We start from the raw sequence: 16,822 nt of genomic DNA, 5'->3' as shown, positions 1-16,822 counted from the left end.
CGGGGCGTGTTTCTGTGCTTGTCTGTATCCGGCGGAGGGGGAGCGGTGCTGGTTTGTTTTGGTTATGTGACTGGTGAACGTGGGGGTTTATTTATGATTACAAATATATATATATATATTTTAAAATATGTGTGAACCGGGTCCAGAAGTTTTCCACGAGAAGCAGCGACTGGAGTTATGCGCGATCCATGCGCTCAATAACGTGCTGCAGGAACGAATCTTCTCCAAAGAAGCCGCCGATGACATCTGCAAACGGTATATCACAAAATCACACACAGGGGTTCAGTGTCTGCTTAATAAAACCGCTCTCAGAACTAAAGGTGACGGCAGACATCAGGGTAAAATGCAGTTTAAGAGCCCTTAATAGATTGGTCTTGGGCTGAGAAATATATATATATATATATATATATATATAAATGTTGCATTATTTTAAAAGCAGAAAGGATGGAATTGCAACCACATTTCAACATCAAGCGAGGCTGACCTTTTCCCACAGGGAAGGGGAAAAAAGACATCTGAGCAGAAAAGAAGTTTCAGCTCTATAGTGTAGATTTGTAAAGAAATCTGGAGTGACCAGTATAGCAGATATATAGCCGTTTACTTGTTGCTTATTCCCAGTACAAATTCTGCTACCGCTGTGGTATTATCTTCGTCACAATGTGGTAGGCATACCAGAACTTGACCAGGGTAATATTAGAAAGTGGTACTCAGATTTTGGTACAGGTGCAATCAATTGCGATGTGATGCGTTTTCCTATTGTCAAACAGAGGTATATTTACCATTAATTAAACATATATTTCCTTGCAAACCATTAATTAAACAAAAACGGTTCAATTTCTTTAAAAAGAAAAAAAATACAATTGACGAGGAACAGGACAACATGAGTTGCATTCTCCGCGCTCCCTCCTCCTTTCTCACTCCATTTCTCTCTCTAGTTTATCCCCGGAGTCCCGCGTCAATCCGCACCGCAGTTTCCTTGGCACTGGGAATTACGATGTGAATGTGATCATGGCGGCGCTGCAGAGCCAGGGGCTGGCCGCTGTGTGGTGGGACAAGCGCAGGTATGAGAGGAGGGGATTGTGTGTGTGTGAGGGGGAGAGGAGGGGAGTGTGAGAGATTGTGTGTGTGTGTGTATGTGAGGAGGAGTGCGTGTGTGAGGGGGAGAGGAGTGTGAGAGAGTGTGCGTGTGTGAGGGGGAGAGGAGTTTGTGTGAGGGGGGGAGAGAGTGTGCGTGTGTGAGGGGGAGAGGAGTGTGTGTGTGTGAGAGGAGGGAGTGTGAGAGAGTGTGTGTGTGAGGGGGAGAGGAGGTGTGAGGGGGAGAGTGGGGAGTGAGAGAGTGTGCGTGTGTGAGAGTGAGGAGTTTGTGTGAGGGGGAGAGGAGAGTGAGAGAGTGTGCGTGTGTGAGGGGGAGAGGAGGGGAGTGTGAGAGAGTGTGCGTGTGTGAGGGGGAGAGGAGTTTGTGTGAGGGGGAGAGGAGGGGAGTGTGAGAGAGTGTGTGAGGGGGAGAGGAGTTTGTGTGAGGGGGAGAGGAGGGGAGTGTGAGAGAGTGTGCGTGTGTGAGGGGGAGAGGAGAGGAGTTTGTGTGAGGGGGAGAGGAGGGGAGTGTGAGAGAGTGTGAGTGTGTGAGGGGGAGAGAGGGGAGTTTGAGAGAGTGTGCGTGTGTGAGGGGGAGAGGAGTTTGTGTGAGTGGGAGAGGAGGGGAGTGTGTGTGTGAGGGGGAGGGGGGAGAGAGGGAGTGCGTGTGTGAGGGGGAGAGGGGGAGTGAGAGAGTGTGCGTGTGTGAGGGGGAGAGGAGTTTGTGTGAGGGGGAGAGGAGGGGAGTTTGAGAGAGTGTGCGTGTGTGAGGGGGAGAGGAGTTTGTGTGAGGGGGAGAGGAGGGGAGTGAGAGAGTGTGCGTGTGTGAGGGGGAGAGGAGTTTGTGTGAGGGGGAGAGGAGGGGAGTGTGAGAGAGTGTGCGTGTGTGAGGGGGAGAGGAGTTTGTGTGAGGGGGAGAGGAGGGGGAGAGAGAGTTTGTGTGAGTGTGTGAGGGGGAGTGTGAGAGAGGAGTTTGTGTGAGGGGGAGAGAGGGGAGTGTGAGAGAGTGTGCGTGTGTGAGGGGGAGAGGAGTTTGTGTGAGGGGGAGAGAGGGGAGTTTGAGAGAGTGTGAGTTTGTGAGGGGGAGAGGAGGGGAGTGTGAGAGAGTGTGCGTGTGTGAGGGGGAGAGGAGGGGAGTGAGTGTGTGAGGGGGGAGCGTGTGAGAGAGAGCGTGTGTGAGAGGGAGAGTGAGAGAGTGTGCGTGTGTGAGGAGGAGAGAGGGGAGTTTGAGAGAGTGTGAGTGTGTGAGGGGGAGAGGAGTTTGTGTGAGGGGGGAGAGGAGGGAGAGTGTGAGAGAGTGTGTGAGGGGGAGAGGAGTTTGTGTGAGGGGGAGAGGAGGGGAGTGTGAGAGAGTGTGCGTGTGTGAGGGGGAGAGGAGTTTGTGTGAGGGGGAGAGGAGGGGAGTGTGAGAGAGTGTGCGTGTGTGAGGGGGAGAGGAGTTTGTGTGAGGGGGAGAGAGGGGAGTTTGAGAGAGTGTGAGTTTGTGAGGGGGAGAGGAGGGGAGTGTGTGTGTGAGGGGGGAGCGTTGGAGAGAGGGAGTGCGTGTGTGAGGGGGAGAAGAGAGGCAGTGTGAGAGATAGGAGAAAGGGAGTGTGAGATGGGGCAGTGTGTGGGAGAGGGGTGTGTGTTTGGGAGAGGGGGAGTGTGAGATGGGGCAGTGTGTGGGAGAGGGGTGTGTGTTTGGGAGAGGGGGAGTGTGAGATGGAGCAGTGTGTGGGAGAGGGGTGTGTGTTTGGGAGAGGGGGAGTGTGAGATGGGGCAGTGTGTGGGAGAGGGGTGTGTGTTTGGGAGAGGGGGAGTGTGAGATGGAGCAGTGTGTGGGAGAGGGGTGTGTGTTTGGGAGAGGGGGAGTGTGAGATGGGGCAGTGTGTGGGAGAGGGGTGTGTGTTTGGGAGAGGGGGAGTGTGAGATGGAGCAGTGTGTGGGAGAGGGGTGTGTGTTTGGGAGAGGGGGAGTGTGAGATGGAGCAGTGTGTGGGAGAGGGGTGTGTGTTTGGGAGAGGGGGAGTGTGAGATGGGGCAGTGTGTGGGAGAGGGGTGTGTGTTTGGGAGAGGGGGAGTGTGAGATGGAGCAGTGTGTGGGAGAGGGGTGTGTGTTTGGGAGAGGGGGAGTGTGAGCTGGGGCAGTGTGTGGGAGAGGGGGAGCGTGAGATGGGGCAGTGTGTGGGAGAGGGGTGTGTGTTTGGGAGAGGGGTGTGTGTTTGGGAGAGGGGGAGTGTGAGCTGGGGCAGTGTGTGGGAGAGGGGGAGCGTGAGATGGGGCAGTGCGATTGGGAGAGAGGGAGTGTGTTGACAGAGAGGGGATTGTGTGTGTTTGGGAGAGGAGGAGTATAGGCCTCTCAGTGTCTGTGTGTCTCTGTGTGTCTATTATTATCACAGTACCTCTCTATTTCTCAGGTCGCTGGACTCTCTCTGCTTGGAAAGGGTCTTCGGTTTCATCCTCAACATCCCCTCTCTGGTGTTGCTCGGCTTCCTGTCCCTCCCCATCAAGAGACGGCACTGGATTGCGGTGCGTCAGGTAAACGGGTCCTACTACAATCTGGACTCCAAACTAAAGGGGCCCGCACGAATCGGAAGTGGCACAGAGCTCAGGTAAACAGGGTTCATCTCTATGCGGACCGGAGACCCTGTCTCTAATACCAGTTCATATGCCCAGGCGACCCTGTCTCTAATACCAGTTCATATGCCCAGGCGACCCTGTCTGTAATACCAGTTCATATGCCCAGGCGACCCTGTCTCTAATACCAGTTCATATGCCCAGGCGACCCTGTCTCTAATACCAGTTCATATGCCCAGGAGACCCTGTCTCTAATACCAGTTCATATGCCCAGGCGACCCTGTCTCTAATACCAGTTCATATGTCCAGGAGACCCTGTCTCTAATACCAGTTCATATGTCCAGGAGACCCTGTCTCTAATACCAGTTCATATGTCCAGGAGACCCTGTCTCTAATACCAGTTCATATGTCCAGGCGACCCTGTCTCTAATACCAGTTCATATGTCCAGGAGACCCTGTCTCTAATACCAGTTCATATGCCCAGGAGACCCTGTCTCTAATACCAGTTCATATGCCCAGGCGACCCTGTCTCTAATACTCTAGTGTCATATTCATATGTCCAGGAGACCCTGTCTCTAATACCAGTTCATATGCCCAGGCGACCCTGTCTCTAATACCAGTTCATATGCCCAGGCGACCCTGTCTCTAATACCAGTTCATATGCCCAGGCGACCCTGTCTCTAATACCAGTTCATATGCCCAGGCGACCCTGTCTCTAATACCAGTTCATATGCCCAGGCGACCCTGTCTCTAATACCAGTTCATATGCCCAGGCGACCCTGTCTCTAATACCAGTTCATATGCCCAGGCGACCCTGTCTCTAATACCAGTTCATATGCCCAGGCGACCCTGTCTCTAATACCAGTTCATATGCCCAGGCGACCCTGTCTCTAATACCAGTTCATATGCCCAGGAGACCCTGTCTCTAATACCAGTTCATATGCCCAGGCGACCCTGTCTCTAATACCAGTTCATATGCCCAGGCGACCCTGTCTCTAATACCAGTTCATATGCCCAGGAGACCCTGTCTCTATTACCAGTTCATATGTCCAGGAGACCCTGTCTCTAATACCAGTTCATATGTCCAGGCGACCCTGTCTCTAATACCAGTTCATATGCCCAGGCGACCCTGTCTCTAATACCAGTTCATATGCCCAGGCGACCCTGTCTCTAATACCAGTTCATATGTCCAGGAGACCCTGTCTCTACCTGTCTGATACCAGTTCATATGCCGGACAGCGACCTGTCTCTCTATACCAGTTTCATAGGCCGACCCTGCTCAAGATAACAGGGCGCTGGGAAAGCGACCCTGTCTCTGATACCAGTTCATATGCCCAGGCCAGACCCTGTCTCTGAATACCAGTTCATATGCCCAGGCGACCCTGTCTCATACTCGATACCAGTTCATATGGGTACGCTGCCCAGGCGACCCTGTCTCTGATACCAGTTCAATATGCCACAGGCGTCTCTGTATCGGTCCGACCCCAGGGAGACTATGTCTCTGATACCAGTTCACATGCCCAGGAGACCCCTGTCTCTGATACCAGTTCACATGCCCAGGCGACCCTGTCTCTGATACCAGTTCACATGCCCACAGCGACCCTGTCTCTGATACAGTTCACATGCCCAGGCGACCCTGTCTCTGGACTATACCAGTTCACATGCCCAGGCGACCTGTCTCTGATACCAGTTCACATGCAAAGTGTAGGCCTGGACCCCTCTAGTCTTCACATGTTCCATGATACCTGTCTACACATGCCCAGGCGATCCCTGTCTCTGATACCAGTTCAATGCCCAGGCGACCCTGTCTCTGATCACAGTTCACATGCCCAGGCGACCCTGTCTCTGATACCAGTTCACATGTCCAAGGCGAGTCACTAACTGTCGGACCCCCATGTACACGTTCCACATAGTATCCAGGCGACCAAGTGCACCCTCTTATACCAGTTCACACACTCGCAGGCGCACCTGTTCAGCAAAAAAAAACAGCTGAGATACCAGTTATTTGTGTCCAGACGACCCAGGTCTCGACGGTCCTCACATACCAGTGGTCATACAGTAACCGTGTGTGGATTAAATGCTGTTCCAGGCGACCTGTCTCTAATACCAGTTCACGATACTTCATCTATAACGCACAGGAGATCTGATCGTCTCATTACCAGGCAACTTTCCTGCGCCGAACAAATCTCCAGGAACCCTACGATGTCCGGCTTGGTATTATTTTACAGTCCAGCAGGCACGAAGTCGAGGACGATAGGATCATGCGATCGAACCCCAACTTGAGAACAGGGATCGCGGCTTGGACCAGTAATGTGGGTTACACTTAGGCGCCGAGTGTATAAGTCACACTGAGCCTTGTTACTAGACCGCCCTGCGCTCTAATAAAGCATGCGTCAAACCTGGAGTAGAGCTGAAACTGACTGCTGGCTAATGCGAGTCTTATTACCATGCTCTGTACGACCCTGTCTCTATTACCAGTTCATATGTCCAGGCGACCCTGTCTCTAATACCAGTTCATATGCCCAGGCGACTCTGTCTCTAATACCAGTTCATTTGTCCAGACGACCCTGTCTCTAATACCAGTTCATATGTCCAGGCGACCCTGTCTCTAATACCAGTTCATATATCCAATATGGGGTCATTTCACCCTCCAGGTGACCAAGGAAGTGTGACACAATCTGAAAGCATGGCTTGTGCAAACAGATTTCTTTACCCTGGTGTAGCAGCAGATACCGTGACAATCCATGTCTTTCTAAGCTCCACATTTGAGAGCTGTGTAATAAATGGAAGGGCAGGAGAGGTCAGATTCAGGGATTATTGGTTTTTTTAACTACAATTTATCAACATATAAATCTGAGCCACCTGTGCAATCACCAGGACGTATAACACAGTTTTGGCAGAGTAAGAAATGGCAGTGAAGAGTTTAATGGAAATCGTTGAAGACCTCCATCAGGTAAGAGAATGAGGCGTCCTGGTAAAGTCTATTAAAATGATTAACAGTGTGTGGATTAACTTCTTGTGTTCTCAAGATGTGAAAGTGTGACAGAGGGACGGACGTACAGACAGACAGACACTTCACTATAACCCTGGAATCTGATCGTCTCATTACAGGAAATTTCTGGAGGAACAAATCTCCCAGGAACCCTGCGAGATGCTGCTTGTTGTCCAGAGGGAAGTTGAGGACGACGGATCATGGATGAACCCCAACTGAGAACAGGGATCGCGTTTGATCCAGTCCTGGTTACACTAGGAGTGTGTTAAGTCACACCTGAGCTTGTTACCTAGACACGCTGCGTCTAATCAAGCTGGTCAAACCTGGAATGAGTGAAACTGCTGTGCAATAGGAGTCTTATTACCATGCCTGGGGAGCAAGTAGCGTGCGGGGGAATGCTTTTAGGTACGGAACCCTACACTAATGCTGTTTTATTTTTTAAGTGTGTTTGTTGCAGCGGGGGAAGAATTGAATGGGACGGACTTGCCTGGGGGACCTGCTATTTTGTCAGGGGGGGGGGGGCGGGGGGGGGGGGGGGGGGGACTGATTTTGACTAAAATGAATCAGTTGACAGACTGTTTAGAAATTTGTTTTTACGACAAAAGAGGGTAATGCATTGTTTGTAAAAGACCTCAGATCAAACTCCTTGAGGACGGTATGATATTTAGCTTTTCTCTGGAGGCCTGGGTTCCGATCTGGAGACGGACAGACAGACAGACAGAGAACGCTGTCTAATGCATAGAACTGTTAGTGCTGATTTAATTTTTTTTAAAATACATATTTAACATACAATATATGCAAGTTAAGAGTATTTACAAGCTTTGAGAATATGGCAGAAAAGTGTTTTAGAATTGATTTAATTTCAACTTAAAGCTTCAGGTGTCCAATATTCTCTCTATCTATGCATCTATCTAGCTATCTATCTGTTTAACTAGCATCTATCTATCTAACTACATGCACATATCTAGCTAGCTAGCTATCTGTTCATCTTTCTATACATCTATTGCTATCTAGCTATATCTATCTCTCCCAATCTCTCTATTAAGAATGTAATGATATACTAATATCACGATATGTATTACAATAGGCAGGTCCTGATATGATGTGCATCACAATACACAGAGTGGTATGATGCACAATAAGATCAGATGGTCATTTATTGACAGACCGTTTTGTTAAAAGACACAAATTAAACGAGGCAGGGAGAGTGTGTTTCCATACTAACTATAAAACATGCCTCTTCTTCATTCAAGAACTACTCTGCGAACTACAGTGAGCTCTGCTGTGCTTCTGGTCTTGTGTCACAATACAAAAGATACAGACTTCTCATATGACAAAGAAAGCATCGCGGTTCATTGGTACACAATGCATCATTATACCCTTCCTATCTATCCATCTACAATGTCGTCCATAATGAATACACACTACACAGCGCTGAATTTAGACATGCTTGCTAAACGCATCAACGACAAACACTTTGACTGGAAGCCCTTAAACCCCGAAGGCATTGAAAAAGACCTCCAGTCAAACTCTCTCTGTGGTTAGCTTGGTCTGCAGCTTTATTGCAAGGCGTTTCTTTCTCTGTTTTTATCACATACCTCGGTGTGGCTTGAGAATGTACATTTCGACATTTTGCAGTGAAAACACGACGTTTTACAATAAAAAAAGAAATGCATTGATACACCGCACGCCTTCCTGTGTGTTATTGATTATCTATCCGATATATCTGTCTGTCCATCCATGGTTCTGCATGTCTAGTTATCTATATCTGTCAGTCTGTCTCTAATAAAATGGCCAGCAGTGCACTGATAAGTTCAAACCAATAAATAAATTAAAAAAACTAGCCAAGGCTGTACAGTTTGAGCACGTGCAGAACAGTACAGAATAAGAAATGATAATGAATATTTCACTCCATTCCGAAAAACCTCTGCTAGATAATGTTAATACATAGTGTCATGCCAACGGGATCAGCGCTTCTCCAGATACATGTTGAAATGTGTGACCTGCACTACACCCCCTCCACCAGCAGGGGGGTAATGAAGATGCACGACCGCCTGCACTACACCCCCTCCACCAGCAGTGGGATAATGAAGATGCACGACCGCCTGCACTACACCCCCTCCACCAGCAAGGGGGTAATGAAGATATACGACCGCCTGCACTACACCCCCTCCACCAGCAGTGGGATAATGAAGATGCACGACCGCCTGCACTACACCCCCTCCACCAGCAGGGGGGAAATGAAGATGCACGACCGCCTGCACTACACCCCCTCCACCAGCAGGGGGGTAATGAAGATGCACGACCGCCTGCACTACACCCCCTCCACCAGCAGGGGGGTAATGAAGATGCACGACCGCCTGCACTACACCCCCTCCACCAGCAGGGGGGAAATGAAGATGCACGACCGCCTGCACTACACCCCCTCCACCAGCAGGGGGGTAATGAAGATGCACGACCGCCTGCACTACACCCCCTCCACCAGCAGTGGGATAATGAAGATGCATGACCGCCTGCACTACACCCCCTCCACCAGCAGGGGGAAAATGAAGATGCACGACCGCCTGCACTACACCCCCTCCACCAGCAGGGGGGAAATGAAGATGCACGACCGCCTGCACTACACCCTGTCCACCTGCAGTACTGTGCAAAAGTTTTAGGCAGGTGGGAAAAAATGCTGTAAAGCAAGAATGCTTTAAAAAATAGACATGTTATTAGTTTATATTTATCAATTAACAAAATGCAAAGTGAGAGAACAGAAGAAAAATCTACATCAAATCAATATTTGGTGTGACCACCCTTTGCCTTCAAAACAGCATCAATTCTTCTAGGTACACTTGCACAGTTTTTGAAGGAACTCAGCAGGTAGGTTGGCCCAAACATCTTGGAGAACTAACCACAGTACTTCTGTGGATTTAGGCAGCCTCAGTTGCTTCTCTCTCTTCATGTAATCCCAGACAGACTCGATGGTGTTGAGATCAGGGCTCTGTGGGGGCCATACCATCACTTCCAGGACTCCTTGTTCTTCTTTACGCTGAAGATAGTTCTTAATGACTTTTGCTGTATGTTTGTATGTCATGCTGCAGAATAAATTTGGGGTCAATCAGATGCCTCCCTGATGGTATTGCATGATGGATAAGTATCTGCCTGTACTTCTCAGCATTGAGGAGACCATTAATTCTGACAAAATCCCCAACTCCATTTGCAGAAATGCAGCCTCAAACTTGCAAGGAACCTCCACCATGCTTCACTGTTGCCTGCAGACACTCATTCGTGTACCGCTCTCCAGCCCTTCGGAGAACAAACTGCCTTCTGCTACAGCCAAATATTTCAGATTTTGTGACTACACCCTGGATGGGATGCCAGTCCATCGCAGGGCACCACACACACACAGAGCGATTCAGAGTGAGCAATCAACCTGAAAAGCATGAGTACCTGGAGAAAACCTACATGAACACAGGGAGAACATGCAAATTCCACACAGACAGACCCCTTGACTGGAATCAAACCCAGGACCCTGGCGCTGTGAGGCAGCAGCGCTAACCACCACACCACAGGAGGAAGGAGGAAGGGCTGAGAGCAGATACAGTGACTGGAGAGGAGGAAGGGCTGAGAGCAGGTACAGTGACTGGAGAGGAGGAAGGGCTGAGAGCAGGTACAGTGACTGGGGAGGAGGAAGGGCTGAGAGCAGGTACAGTGACTGGAGAGGAGGAAGGGCTGAGAGGAGGTACAGTGACTGGGGAGGAAGGGCTGAGAGCAGGTACAGTGATGAGAGGAGGAAGGACTGAGCAGGTACAGTGACTGGGGAGGAGGAAGGGCTGAGAACAGGTACAGTGACGAGAGGAGGAAGGACTGAGAGCAGGTATAGTGACTGGGGAGGAGGAAGGGTTGAGAGCAGGTATAGTGACTGGGGAGGAGGAAGGGCTGAGAGCAGGTATAGTGACGAGAGGAGGAAGGGCTGAGAGCAGGTACAGTGACTGGGGAGGAGGAAGGGCTGAGAGCAGGTACAGTGACTGGAGAGGAGGAAGGGCTGAGAGCAGGTACAGTGACTGGGGAGGAGGAAGGGCTGAGAGCAGGTACAGTGACTGGAGAGGAGGAAGGACTGAGAGCAGGTATAGTGACTGGGGAGGAGGAAGGGCTGAGAGCAGGTACAGTGACTGGGGAGGAGGAAGGGCTGAGAGCAGGTATAGTGACTGGGGAGGAGGAAGGGCTGACAACAGGTATAGTGATGAGAGGAGGAAGGACTGAGAGCAGGTACAGTGACAGCAGAGGAGGAAGGACTGAGAGCAGGTACAGTGACAGGAGAGGAGGAAGGGCTGAGAGCAGGTACAGTGACAGCAGAGGAGGAAGGGCTGAGAGCAGGTACAGTGACTGGAGAGGAGGAAGGGCTGAGAGCAGGTACAGTGACAGGGAGGAGGAAGGGCTGAGAGCAGGTATAGTGACAGGAGAGGAGGAAGGACTGAGAGCAGGTACAGTGACGGGGGGAGGAAGGGCTGAGAGCAGGTATAGTGACTGGGGAGGAGGAAGGGCTGAGAGCAGGTATAGTGACTGGAGAGGAGGAAGGGCTGAGAGCAGGTACAGTGACTGGGAGGAGGAAGGGCTGAGAGCAGGTACAGTGACTGGGGAGGAGGAATAGCTGAGAGCAGGTACAGTGACAGGGGAGGAGGAAGGGCTGAGAGCAGGTACAGTGACTGGAGAGGAGGAAGGGCTGAGAGCAGGTACAGTGACAGGGGAGGAGGAAGGGCTGAGAGCAGGTACAGTGACAGGGAGGAGGAAGGGCTGAGAGCAGGTATAGTGACGGGAGGAGGAAGGGCTGAGAGCAGGTACAGTGACTGGGGAGGAGGAAGGGCTGAGAGCAGGTACAGTGACGGGAGGAGGAAGGGCTGAGAGCAGGTACAGTGACAGGAGGAAGGGCTGAGAGCAGGTACAGTGACAGGAGAGGAGGAAGGACTGAGAGCAGGTACAGTGACTGGGGAGGAGGAAGGGCTGAGAGCAGGTATAGTGACGGGAGGAGGAAGGGCTGAGAGCAGGTACAGTGACTGGGGAGGAGGAAGGGCTGAGAGCAGGTACAGTGACGGGGAGGAGGAAGGGCTGAGAGCAGGTATAGTGACTGGGGAGGAGGAAGGGCTGAGAGCAGGTACAGTGACTGGGGAGGAGGAAGGGCTGAGAGCAGGTACAGTGACTGGGGAGGAGGAAGGGCTGAGAGCAGGTACAGTGACTGGGGAGGAGGAAGGGCTGACAACAGGTATAGTGATGAGAGGAGGAAGGACTGAGAGCAGGTATAGTGACTGGGGAGGAGGAAGGGCTGAGAGCAGGTATAGTGACTGGGGAGGAGGAAGGGCTGAGAGCAGGTACAGTGACTGGGGAGGAGGAAGGGCTGAGAGCAGGTACAGTGACTGGAGAGGAGGAAGGGCTGAGAGCAGGTACAGTGACTGGAGAGGAGGAAGGACTGAGAGCAGGTACAGTGACTGGAGAGGAGGAAGGGCTGAGAGCAGGTACAGTGACTGGAGAGGAGGAAGGGCTGAGAGCAGGTACAGTGACGAGAGGAGGAAGGGCTGAGAGCAGGTACAGTGACTGGGGAGGAGGAAGGGCTGAGAGCAGGTATAGTGACTGGAGAGGAGGAAGGGCTGAGAGCAGGTACAGTGACTGGGAGGAGGAAGGGCTGAGAGCAGGTACAGTGACAGGGGAGGAGGAAGGGCTGAGAGCAGGTACAGTGACTGGGGAGGAGGAAGGGCTGAGAGCAGGTACAGTGACTGGAGGAGGAAGGGCTGAGAGCAGGTACAGTGACAGGGAGGAGGAAGGACTGAGAGCAGGTACAGTGACAGGGGAGGAGGAAGGGCTGAGAGCAGGTACAGTGACAGGGAGGAGGAAGGGCTGAGAGCAGGTACAGTGACAGGGGAGGAGGAAGGGCTGAGAGCAGGTATAGTGACTGGGGAGGAGGAAGGGCTGAGAGCAGGTATAGTGACTGGAGAGGAGGAAGGGCTGAGAGCAGGTACAGTGACTGGAGAGGAGGAAGGGCTGAGAGCAGGTACAGTGACTGGAGAGGAGGAAGGGCTGGAGCAGGTAAGGGGCTGAGAGCAGGTATAGTGACAGGGGAGGAGGAAGGGCTGAGAGCAGGTACAGTGACAGGGGAGGAGGAAGGGCTGAGAGCAGGTACAGTGACTGGAGAGGAGGAAGGGCTGAGAGCAGGTACAGTGACAGGGGAGGAGGAAGGGCTGAGAGCAGGTACAGTGACTGGGAGGAGGAAGGGCTGAGAGCAGGTACAGTGACTGGGGAGGAGGAAGGGCTGAGAGCAGGTATAGTGACTGGAGAGGAGGAAGGGCTGAGAGCAGGTATAGTGACTGGAGGAGGAGGAAGGGCTGAGAGCAGGTACAGTGACTGGGGAGGAGGAAGGGCTGAGAGCAGGTATAGTGACAGGGGAGGAGGAAGGGCTGAGAGCAGGTACAGTGACTGGGGAGGAGGAAGGGCTGAGAGCAGGTACAGTGACTGGGAGGAGGAAGGGCTGAGAGCAGGTACACTGGGGAGGAGGAAGGGCTGACTACAGTGACTGGAGGAGGAAGGGCTGAGAGCAGGTACAGTGACAGAGGAGGAAGGGCTGAGAGCAGGTACAGTGACTGGGGAGGAGGAAGGGCTGAGAGCAGGTACAGTGACTGGGGAGGAGGAAGGGCTGAGAGCAGGTACAGTGACAGGGGAGGAGGAAGGGCTGAGAGCAGGTACAGTGACTGGGGAGGAGGAAGGGCTGAGAGCAGGTACAGTGACGGGGAGGAGGAAGGGCTGAGAGCAGGTATAGTGACTGGGGAGGAGGAAGGGCTGAGAGCAGGTACAGTGACTGGGGAGGAGGAAGGGCTGAGAGCAGGTACAGTGACTGGAGAGGAGGAAGGGCTGAGAGCAGGTACAGTGACAGGAGAGGAGGAAGGACTGAGAGCAGGTACAGTGACGGGGGAGGAGGAAGGGCTGAGAGCAGGTATAGTGACTGGGGAGGAGGAAGGGCTGAGAGCAGGTACAGTGACTGGGGAGGAGGAAGGGCTGAGAGCAGGTACAGTGACTGGAGAGGAGGAAGGGCTGAGAGCAGGTACAGTGACTGGGGAGGAGGAAGGACTGAGAGCAGGTACAGTGACTGGGGAGGAGGAAGGGCTGAGAGCAGGTACAGTGACTGGAGAGGAGGAAGGGCTGAGAGCAGGTACAGTGACTGGGGAGGAGGAAGGGCTGAGAGCAGGTACAGTGACTGGAGAGGAGGAAGGGCTGAGAGCAGGTACAGTGACTGGGGAGGAGGAAGGGCTGAGAGCAGGTACAGTGACTGGAGAGGAGGAAGGGCTGAGAGCAGGTACAGTGACTGGGGAGGAGGAAGGGCTGAGAGCAGGTACAGTGACAGGAGAGGAGGAAGGGCTGAGAGCAGGTACAGTGACTGGGGAGGAGGAAGGGCTGAGAGCAGGTACAGTGACTGGGGAGGAGGAAGGGCTGAGAGCAGGTACAGTGACTGGGGAGGAGGAAGGGCTGAGAGCAGGTACAGTGACTGGGGAGGAGGAAGGGCTGAGAGCAGGTACAGTGACGGGAGGAGGAAGGGCTGAGAGCAGGTACAGTGACTGGGGAGGAGGAAGGGCTGAGAGCAGGTATAGTGACTGGGGAGGAGGAAGGGCTGAGAGCAGGTATAGTGACAGGGGAGGAGGAAGGGCTGAGAGCAGGTACAGTGACTGGAGAGGAGGAAGGGCTGAGAGCAGGTACAGTGACTGGGAGGAGGAAGGGCTGAGAGCAGGTACAGTGACTGGGGAGGAGGAAGGGCTGAGAGCAGGTACAGTGACTGGGGAGGAGGAAGGGCTGAGAGCAGGTACAGTGACTGGGGAGGAGGAAGGGCTGAGAGCAGGTACAGTGACTGGAGAGGAGGAAGGGCTGAGAGCAGGTACAGTGACTGGGGAGGAGGAAGGGCTGAGAGCAGGTACAGTGACTGGAGAGGAGGAAGGGCTGAGAGCAGGTACAGTGACTGGAGAGGAGGAAGGGCTGAGAGCAGGTACAGTGACTGGGGAGGAGGAAGGGCTGAGAGCAGGTACAGTGACTGGAGAGGAGGAAGGGCTGAGAGCAGGTACAGTGACTGGGGAGGAGGAAGGGCTGAGAGCAGGTACAGTGACTGGAGAGGAGGAAGGACTGAGAGCAGGTACAGTGACAGGAGAGGAGGAAGGGCTGAGAGCAGGTACAGTGACTGCAGAGGAGGAAGGACTGAGAGCAGGTACAGTGACAGCAGAGGAGGAAGGACTGAGAGCAGGTACAGTGACAGCAGAGGAGGAAGGACTGAGAGCAGGTACAGTGACAGCAGAGGAGGAAGGACTGAGAGCAGGTACAGTGACTGGAGAGGAGGAAGGACTGAGAGCAGGTACAGTGACTGGGGAGGAGGAAGGGCTGAGAGCAGGTACAGTGACTGGGGAGGAGGAAGGGCTGAGAGCAGGTACAGTGACTGGAGAGGAGGAAGGGCTGAGAGCAGGTACAGTGACTGGGGAGGAGGAAGGGCTGAGAGCAGGTACAGTGACTGGAGAGGAGGAAGGGCTGAGAGCAGGTACAGTGACTGGGGAGGAGGAAGGGCTGAGAGCAGGTACAGTGACTGGAGAGGAGGAAGGGCTGAGAGCAGGTAGTGACTGGAGAGGAGGAAGGGCTGAGAGCAGGTACAGTGACTGGAGAGGAGGAAGGGCTGAGAGCAGGTACAGTGACGGGGAGGAGGAAGGGCTGAGAGCAGGTACAGTGACTGGGGAGGAGGAAGGGCTGAGAGCAGGTATAGTGACGGGAGGAGGAAGGGCTGAGAGCAGGTACAGTGACTGGAGAGGAGGAAGGGCTGAGAGCAGGTACAGTGACTGGGGAGGAGGAAGGGCTGAGAGCAGGTACAGTGACTGGAGAGGAGGAAGGGCTGAGAGCAGGTACAGTGACTGGGGAGGAGGAAGGGCTGAGAGCAGGTACAGTGACTGGGGAGGAGGAAGGGCTGAGAGCAGGTACAGTGACTGGAGAGGAGGAAGGGCTGAGAGCAGGTACAGTGACTGGGGAGGAGGAAGGGCTGAGAGCAGGTACAGTGACGGGAGGAGGAAGGGCTGAGAGCAGGTACAGTGACTGGGGAGGAGGAAGGGCTGAGAGCAGGTATAGTGACTGGAGAGGAGGAAGGGCTGAGAGCAGGTACAGTGACTGGAGAGGAGGAAGGGCTGAGAGCAGGTACAGTGACTGGAGAGGAGGAAGGGCTGACAGCAGGTACAGTGACTGGAGAGGAGGAAGGGCTGAGAGCAGGTACAGAGATGGGAGGAGGAAGGGCTGAGAGCCGGTACAGTGTTAACCGCCTTGCCACAGTCACGTGTAAAGTTTGCAGTCTGTGACCTAACATATTGGTTTGCATTCCATTGTTAATATCTGACTAATTGTACTTGTTTTTTTGAAGCCTTTTCCAATTCCAAGGCCTGCCAGACCAAGAGGAAGACAGAAATGCCCTCTTCTAGACATTGGCACCAAGATGGTCTGGAATAAATGAAATTGTGTTTCATCTGCTTATATATAATATTGCTTTAAAACGATTTCATTCGATTTCAAGCGTTCCCTGACACATTGTTTTATTTAGTCGTGAATGCAGAATGCCCTGGGAAACATTTCATTTACAATAAACAATTAAATACTTCAGTTGTTGAAACTTGTCTTGACTCATGTATGGTTTTAGCTATTCACTAACTGTATAAAAGGTGTTGTATTTTCTATAGAGATGTAATAGTGACACAGCCCATACTATTTCCCAGTCTGTATTGGTCTCTACACTACATTTCACCCCCCTTTTACTGAGTTACAATCATTAGATTTTTTCAGAAATGGTCACTATGTATGATTCATAGGCAAACTTTACTTGTTTTCAGCTCCACGATCCATACTAAAAGCCCAGCACATTTACAATGACATAAATCTTATATAAAAAACATTATTTTTCATAGATTTTTCATTAATGGGCAACATGCATGCTGCATTAGTCTTTTGTATTTTAAACACATTTTATTCATATATATATATATATAAGCTCAAAGAGCCAGCTAAATATTTGTATTATTTTTGAGCTGATGAGAAAGTACACTGTCCAGATTATATTCATATACCTAAGCTATTTGCATGTACTTTGCTGTTCCTACAATTGCTTTCCACAGGGGATCTTTTATTTTGAAGTTAATGGGCGCTGCTCCTACCGGAAGCAGCT

General features: G+C 52.1%; 1 protein-coding gene across 2 annotated transcripts; it reads left to right on the top strand.

Moving 5' to 3' along the window:
• josd2 (Josephin domain containing 2) lies at positions 1–7,098 on the top strand. 2 transcript variants are annotated; one of them, XM_041232039.1, is made up of 4 exons: positions 1–255; positions 936–1,061; positions 3,470–3,590; positions 6,741–6,825. In XM_041232039.1, exons 1-4 carry the CDS (start codon positions 128–130, stop codon positions 6,807–6,809), a joined length of 444 nt encoding a protein of 147 aa, XP_041087973.1. In that variant the 5' UTR covers positions 1–127; the 3' UTR covers positions 6,810–6,825. The 2 variants fall into 2 exon arrangements, with proteins under 2 accessions (XP_041087973.1, XP_041087972.1); XM_041232038.1 differs by having other exon boundaries at positions 8–255; positions 3,470–3,664; positions 6,741–7,098.
• The last annotated feature ends 9,724 nt before the right edge of the window (positions 7,099–16,822 follow it).

This window comes from Polyodon spathula, chromosome 29 (genome assembly GCF_017654505.1).
Source record: "Polyodon spathula isolate WHYD16114869_AA chromosome 29, ASM1765450v1, whole genome shotgun sequence".
Taxonomy (NCBI): Eukaryota; Metazoa; Chordata; class Actinopteri; order Acipenseriformes; family Polyodontidae; genus Polyodon; species Polyodon spathula.
Note: the sequence above shows the minus strand (reverse complement) of the source record. Positions and strands in the feature narration are given on the sequence as shown.

Excerpts from the sequence above, each read along its gene's own strand:
- josd2 (XM_041232038.1), top strand. The coding sequence starts at position 128 with ATGTGTGAACCGGGTCCAGAAGTTTTCCACGAGAAGCAGCGACTGGAG. Across the intron at positions 256-935 it reads GCCGATGACATCTGCAAACG|TTTATCCCCGGAGTCCCGCG; the intron begins GTATATCACAAA and ends TTCTCTCTCTAG. Across the intron at positions 3,665-6,740 it reads GGAAGTGGCACAGAGCTCAG|GAAATTTCTGGAGGAACAAA; the intron begins GTAAACAGGGTT and ends GTCTCATTACAG.